This window comes from Chionomys nivalis, chromosome 3 (genome assembly GCF_950005125.1).
Source record: "Chionomys nivalis chromosome 3, mChiNiv1.1, whole genome shotgun sequence".
Classification (NCBI taxonomy): Eukaryota; Metazoa; Chordata; class Mammalia; order Rodentia; family Cricetidae; genus Chionomys; species Chionomys nivalis.
In genome coordinates, this window is record NC_080088.1 from 95,877,042 (window position 1) to 95,885,264 (window position 8,223).

At 37.4% G+C, this 8,223-nt stretch overlaps 1 protein-coding gene across 1 annotated transcript; it reads right to left on the reverse strand.

Annotated features, from left to right (window-relative positions):
- Nucleotides 1–3,814: 3,814 nt before the first annotated feature.
- LOC130870753 (olfactory receptor 7A17-like) lies at nucleotides 3,815–4,735 on the reverse strand. Its single transcript, XM_057763531.1, has one exon. The coding sequence runs from the start codon at nucleotides 4,733–4,735 to the stop codon at nucleotides 3,815–3,817; it is 921 nt and encodes a 306-aa protein (XP_057619514.1).
- Between the last annotated feature and the right edge of the window lie 3,488 nt (nucleotides 4,736–8,223).

Consider the following 8,223-nt stretch of genomic DNA (forward strand, 5'->3'; position numbering starts at 1 on the left):
TACAGGAACAACTAGATGCTACCATATTGAAGAATAAACCAGCCCTTGGAATTCTCCTGAATTTGTTCTTAAAAAGAAATTGTAAAATGGAGAATGGTGACAGATCTAAGAGCTTTCAATAAGGTAATTCAACCTAAGGGCCCTCTACAACCTGGAATTCCTTTGCCTTCACAATTACCTAAAGGATGGCCTCTTATAGTTATTGATTTAAAAGATTGTTTCTTCACTATACCTATACAAGAAAATAACAGAGGAAAATTTGCCTTCACAGTGCATAATCATAACAATTTTCAACCTACTAGAAGATATAAATGGATTATTCTCCCACATGGAATGCTCAATATCCCCATCCTCTGTTTGTTTGTATACAGATCAGCAATTGGAAATAATATGTAAATAATTTCCTAAATCTATAATTTACCATTACATGGATAACATTTTGCTATCTGATTCAAACGTGCTTTAGAAAGGATGTTTGAAGAAGTAAAGAAAGTTTTGCTTAAATGGGCATTACAAATTGGTCCTGAAAAAATATAAAGAGGAGATTCTGTTAATTACCTATATTATAAAATATGTATACAAAAAATTAGAACACAAAAGGTGTAAATTAGAAGAAATCAATTACAAATTCTTAATGACTTCCACAGATTTATAGGTGAGATTTCCAGTCTAGAGTCCACTGTTGGGATACCACCTGAACTAATAATTCATTTAAATGAAGCCTTAGATTGTGACAAAAACTTAAATATTCCTGGGAATTAGCAGATGAAGCTGAGAAAGAATTAACTGTGGTTGGAGAGAAATTTCAGGAGGCACATGTTGATCAGGTGGATCCAAATATTAATTGTATTATAGTTATATTGCCTTCCAGGGTTTTCCCTGCAGGAATTTTAATGCAAAGGGAAGATAGTATCATAGAATGGATCCTTTTACTACATAAGCCAAGTAAAAAATTAAAAACTTATGTTTTTAGTTACTGCTGAGTTTGGTGGGAAAGGTAGAGCTTCCTATGTGTTTGTGGACCAAACTCATATCAAATACAGTCCTTGGCTGTGCTACTGCAGCTTCCTCTGAGGCTTCTGCAAGATGCTGAACTGCTGTAGCACTTACGGGATTCACACACTTACATCTTGAGGTATAGTGCCTATGATTTTTATCTGGCAGTTTCATAACTTCAGCTTGTAGATTAAAGTCTTTGGTTCATTTTGAGTTAACTTTTATGCAGGGGAGAAACATATTTAATTTCATTCTTCCATAGGTAGATATCATACTATGCCAGCATCATTTGTTGAGTAGACATTTTGTATCATCCCTCTTTTTAAAAGATTATTTCTTTGTGTATTTTATATGATATATGTTGATCATATTCACCCTGTAAGCAAACTTCTTCTATAATCACAATCCCAGTTCTGTCTACTCAACTTGCTGTTCTATTAAAAAAACATATCAAATTCAATTTGTGCTATGCATATACTCATGGATATATGGCTATATACTGAATGATGGTTGACCCACCAAGATCACACCATTAAGGTAATCTCTCTCTCTCTCTCTCTCTCTCTCTCTCTCTCTCTCTCTCTCTCTCTCTCTCCCTCTCCCCTCAGTCAAGGGTGATACCTCATTCTGATCGCATCTGTATGCTGGGATTCTCTTGGATTGAGTTTGTGCAAGAATAACTTCTCACTGAACCCATATAGTAAAGCATCCGTCAACTCTACTTCACTCATTGTAGAAAATTGGACTCTTTGAAGTAGATGGCAATGAACCAAAAATCTTCAACTGGTCAACGTGCAGAGATTAAGAGGCTGATGAATTTTTATCTCTAAATGGATAATATACATCATATGCCCCCACCCAAAACTCAATATCATATTGGAAGAGTGGCCATTAAAACCATAAAATCTAGAGGCTGCTTGTGAGTATAAGGGAATGATTTTTGCTGAACAATATAGGCAGCCACACTTATAAACCCACAGTAGTTGTGATGGTAGTACATCTATATTACCAGTGTATATTTCAAATACTCTTGCCAGATCCATGAGGGATCATTGCTCAGTCCTCCATTTTGCTTATATTAGTTACTTTTCTACAATAAACAGTATGACCAAGGCAATACAGAGAAAGGTTTTATTGGTCTTATAGTTCCAGATTATTTAAGAGTCCATGGAGGCAGCAAGTAGGCATTATAGCAGGAACACAAACAGTTTACTCACATGCTGAACTATAACCAGGGAACAGAAAGAGCAAATTGGGAATCACACAAGGTTTTTAAACCTCAAAGCCTGCCCCAAATGATATGCTTCTGCTAGCAAGGCCATATATCCTCAGACTCCCCAAACACCATCATCAAATGAGAATGAAATGTTCAAATGTCAGAGCCTATTGGAGACATTCTCATTTAAACCACCACACTTTTTTATTGGTCTAGATGTATATCTAATGCCAGTACAATGCTGTGTCATTCAATGGATTTATAGTATAGATTGAGGTTTCTTTTCTTTTTTTTTTTTTCTTTTTTTTTTTTTTTTTTTTTTTTTTTTGGTTTTTCGAGACAGGGTTTGTCTGTGGTTTTGGAGCCTGTCCTGGAACTAGCTCTTGTAGACCAGGCTGGTCTCGAACTCACAGAGACCCACCTGCCTCTTAGATTGAGGTTTCTATTGAGTTACATTTAGCAGTGTCCATCTACTTAGAATAGCTTTGTCTATGTGACACTTCATGTTTCCATATGGAATGGAAAATTTTCTGTCTCTGTAAAGTATGGTCCTGGAATTCTGATCAGAATTGTATTAGAATTTTTGCAATATTCACAACATTAATTCTGCTAATCCTAGATCATGTGAGGTTTTACTGTTCTCTCTATTTTCTTTCTTCCATGTCTTAATATTTTGTTCTAGATGTCTTTCTTTTCTTTTGTTATGATTATTCCTATGTAATTAAATAAATTACTTATCACGAACGTGATACTTCCCGCAATTTGTTGCTCAACTAAGTTCTTTATTGGTATACACAGAAGTTACTTAATTTTCCTTTAACTTTGTTTTACCCTATCCTTTACCTGAATATATTTATGAGACATAGGATAAGTTTTCTGATAGTGTCTGGGATTCTACTAAGTATAGAACCATGTCATATGCAAAGAGAAATAATATGTCTTCATTTCCCTTTTTCCCCTCTATTAAGTCTTTTGTCATTGTATAGCAAAGACATCAAACATTGTATTGGATAAGACTATGGTATACACAGGTCAGTGAGTTGAAATAGAAATGGAATTTTAAAGAATAAAATGTAATTTACTAATATATATGCATATATATGTATATGTATATATATATTACAAGAAAGGACAATTAGCTCATCATACACCATGACATGATGAACACATATTAAAAAGCAACAGTTTCTGATTTTCCTTCACCATAAATTAATATACAGAGCTTTGTGTGCCAATTATGCTTTTTTTAAGAGTAATAAAATTTATTTCTATTTTAAAGAAGAGAAAATTTGTTATGAGTTGTTTAAAAATAAATTATGCTTAAACATGTGGCTTCAGATGATTGAAAATTTTGAAGTATTTCCTGGCAAAATGACAAAATGGAGATAGTTGGATATTTCAGTGATAATGAAGTATAAATATATAATATAAAGGATTACAAATTGAATAGTGAAGCTAAACCCAGAGAAAAAAGAGCTTCTAAAAATACAACAGAAGAAGCATATTTTTCTTCTACAATCAGATCAATGGATCTCAGACATGACCATGCATATCTGAATCCTGCAGTCATGGGGATATTTTGAGTCAAAGGTGATTTTGTTCCTATCTCAATAACTTTTTCACAGCACTTTTTATTTCTTTATTCCTCAGACAATAGACAAAGGGATTCAACATAGGGGTGACCACACTGTATAAAACTGAAGCTCTTGCAGTTGCCTGTGTGTTTTCTGTTACAACAGAACTCAGATAAAGACCTATTCCTGTACAATAAAATAAGGAGACAACGGAGAGATGGGATGCACACGTGGAAAAGGCTTTGTATTTCCCTTGAGCTGATGAGATGGCATCTATGCAGGAAAGAATCTTGTAGTAAGAACAGAGGATGGCGATGAGGGATCCAGCTGCCAACACCATAGGTAAAAGATACATGATGAGAACATTAACAAAATTTTCTGAACAGGTGAGTTGTAACACCTGATTCATCTCACAGAAAAAGTGATTGATTTTCAATTCTGTACAGAAGGATAACTGCAGCACCATGAAGCCTTGTGATGAGATATGCAGGGAATTTGCTATCCAGGACACCAGAACCATCAAAACACAGAGCCTGGGATTCATGATGACTGTGTAATGCAAGGGGTGACAAATGGCCACATATCGGTCATAAGCCATTATGGTAAGCAGATAAATGTCCAGTACTGGAAAGAATAAAAAGGAAAGCATTTGGGTGATGCAGTCTCTATACATTATGAATTTACAATGTGACTGGAGGTTCATTAGCATCTTTGGCACAGTGGTGGAGGTGAAACAGACATCCACAAATGACAAGTTGGAGAGAAAGAAGTACATGGGTGTGTGCAGGTGAGAGTCTGAGATCGTGATCAGGATGATGAGCAGGTTCCCAAACACTGTGACCAGGTACATTGCCAGGAAAAATCCAAAGAGGACAGGTTGCCACCTTGGGTCTTCTGAAATTCCCAGAAGAAGAAATTGTGAAATTTGTGTTTCATTCTTTGTCCCCATGTGGTTTATGTTACTAGAAATTAAAAACAAAACAAAACCAAAGACAGAGAAAATTTTTAGGATGAAATATGTAACCATACAGTATCATCTTCTAAGTTGCAAGCCCTGATTTCTTGGGCTTTTGCAGTCTAACTTCACAGATCCTCTCTGTAGTCATTTCTAATGTGGGAATCCTATGACACAATGCAGCCTTTTCTCAGTAAGTTACACACTGAGATATTTCAATATTCACTCTTATGCTGAATGAGTTTTTTTTTTTCAACTTGACACAAGCATAGACAATTCTAACAAGAAAGAATCTTTACTGGAATAAAACAAAAAAAAAGGAAAAAGCCTCCTTTAGATTGACCTGTGGGCAAGCTTGTGCTGTATTCTCTTGATTTGTGAATGATATGGATGTGATAACCTAATGGCTAGGTGGTTCTGGTATAAGAAACCAGACTTTCCTTTAGAAGTTCTTATGCAAAAGAGATAGGAGAATCCAAACCTTTTCAATTCTCTAAAGAAGATGATATCGACCAATAGGTTGTCTAAAAGTCCTTGAAAAAGGAAGGTAAGAAGGCCATCACAGAAGCAACCAAGGTCCCATTCATTGTTATTTCACATACCCTGCAGTGCATATGGTGATATATTTCCTTGAAGAAAGAACACACTAAGAAAATCAAGGAAGAGATTGTAGAATATATTAAGCTTTAGGCCAAGAAAATGAAAGAATATAAAGTAGGGTGGGAGAAAGAGGGTGAATTTATGTGAGTGAAAATAATAGCATCAAAATATGTTGTACAAAATTTTTTTAATGAATTTTTTTCTGTTTGCTGATAGTGATATATTTATTAAATTATTTTATTTACAAACAATTTCAGTCAGAAGGGTATTCGTGTTATGATTGATAGCAGCTTTTTTATTATTATTTTTTATTAATATTTTTTTTTATTTTTTATTTTTTAAAAATTGAATTTTTTTTTTGAAAAAAAAATTTTCCGCCTCCTCCCCGCCTCCCATTTCCCTCCCCATCCTCCCGCCCCTCTCCCCCTCCCCCCACTCCTCTTCTCCTCCCTCTCCAGTCCCAGGACCAGTCAGAGTTCCCTGCCCTGTGGAAAGTCCAAGGTCCTCCCCCCTCCATCCAGATCTAGGAAGGTGAACATCCAAACTGTCTAGGCTCCCACAAAGCCAGAACCTGAAGTAGGATCAAAACCCCGTGCCATTGTCCTTGGCCTCTCGTCAGCTCTCATTGTCCGCCATGTTCAGAGAGTCCGGTTTTATCCCATGCTTTTTCAGTCACAGTCCAGCTGGCCTTGGTGAGCTCCCAATAGATCGGCCCCACTCTCTCAGTGGGTGGGTGCACCCCTCGTGGTCCTGACTTCCTTGCTCATGTTCTCCCTACTTCTGCTCCTCATTAGGTCCTTGGGAGCTCAGTCCGGTGCTCCAGTGTGGGTCTCTGTCTCTATCTCCATCCATTGCTAGATGAAGGTTCTATGGTGATATGCAAGATATTCATTAGTATGGCTATAGGATAGGTTCATTTCAGGTTCCCTATCCTCAGGTGCCCATGGAACTAACTGGGGACATTGCCCTGGGCATCTGGTAGCCACCCCAAGTTCAAGTCTCTTGCCAACCCTTAGGTGGCTCCCTTACCTAAGGTATGAGTTTCCCTGCTCCCCTATCCAACCTTCCTTTATCCCCAATCATCCCGTTTCCCCAAGTTCCCCTCATCCTCTCCTTCACACTTTTCTCTCTCCATCTCCCCTTACCCCCATCCCACCCCACCCCCAAGATTCCAATTTTTTGCCCAGCAATCTTGTCTATTTCCCATAGCCAGGAGGATAACTATATGTTTTTCCTTGAGTTTGCCCTCTTGTTTAGCTTCTTTAGGACCACAAATTATAGACTCAGTGGCCCCCTATCCATGGCTAGAAACCAATTATGAGGGAGTACATCCCATGATCTTCTTTTTGGGTCTGGGTTACCTCACTCAGGATAGTATTTTCTATTTCCATCCATTTGCATGCAAAATTTGAGAAGTCATTGTTTTTTATCGCAGAGTAGTACTCTAATGTGTATATATTCCACACTTTCTTCATCCATTCTTCCATTGAAGGACACCTACGATTCTTTCAGGTTCTGGATATTACAAATAATGCTGCTATGAACATAGTTGAACAAATGCTTTTGTCATATGATAAGGGATGTCTTGGGTATATTCCCAAGAGTGGTATTGCTGGGTCCTGGGGTAGGTTGATCCCAATTTTTCTGAGAAACCGCCACACTGATTTCCAAAGTGGTTGCACAAGTTTGCAGTCCCACCAGCAATGGATGAGGGTACCCCTTTCTCCACAACCTCTCCAGCAAAGGCTATCATTGGTGGTTTTGATTTTTGCCATTCTGACACGTGTAAGATGATATCTCAAAGTTGTTTTGATTTGCATTTCTCTAATCGCTAAGGAGGTTGAGCATGACCTTAAGTATCTTTTGGCCATTTGAACTTCTTCTGTTGAGAATTCTCTGTTCAGTTCAGTGCCCCATTTTTTAATTGGGTTAATTATCATTTTAACGTCTAGTTTCTTGAGTTCTTTATATAATTTGGAGATCAGACCTTTGTCGTGGGGTTGGTGAAGATCTTCTCCCAGTCAGTAGGGTGCTTTTTTGTCTTAGTGACAGTATCCTTTGCTTTACATGAGCTTCTCAGTTTCAGGAGGTCCCATTTATTCATTGTTGCCCTTAATGTCTGTGCTGCTGGGGTTATACATAGGAAGCGATCTCCTGTGCCCATATGTTGTAGGGTACTTCCCATTTTCTCTTCTATCAGGTTCAGTGTGTTCAGATTGATATTGAGGTCTTTGATCCATTTGGACTTGAGTTTTGTGCATGGTGATAGATATGGGTCTATTTTCATTCTTCTACAGGTTGACATCCAGCTGTGCCAGCACCATTTGTTGAAGATGCTTTCTTTCTTCCATTGTACACTTTCAGCTCCTTTATCGAAAATGAGGTGCTCATAGGTTTGTGGGTTAAAATCCGGGTCTTCTATATGATTCCATTGGTCGACTTCTCTGTTTTTATGCCAGTACCACGCTGTTTTCATTACTGTAGCTCTGTAATAGAGTTTGAAGTCAGGGATGGTAATGCCTCCAGAAGTTCCTTTATTGTATAAGATTGTTTTGGCTATCCTGGGTTTTTTGTTTTTCCATATAAAGTTGATTATTGTCTTCTCAAGATCTGTGAAGAATTTTGATGGGACCTTGATGGGGATTGCATTGAATCTATAGATTGCCTTTGGTAGAATTGCTATTTTTACTATGTTGATCCTCCCAATCCAAGAGCAAGGGAGATCCTTCCATTTTATGGTATCCTCTTTAATTTCTTTCTTCAAAGACTTAAAGTTCTTGTCAAATAGATCTTTCACTTCCTTGGTTAGAGTTACCCCAAGATATTTTATACTGTTTGTGGCTATCGTGAAAGGTGATGATTCTCTTATTTCCCTCTCTGCC

What these genes read in the sequence shown, in the direction of transcription:
- LOC130870753 (XM_057763531.1), bottom strand. Translation starts at nt 4,735, where the DNA reads ATGGGGACAAAGAATGAAACACAAATTTCACAATTTCTTCTTCTGGGA.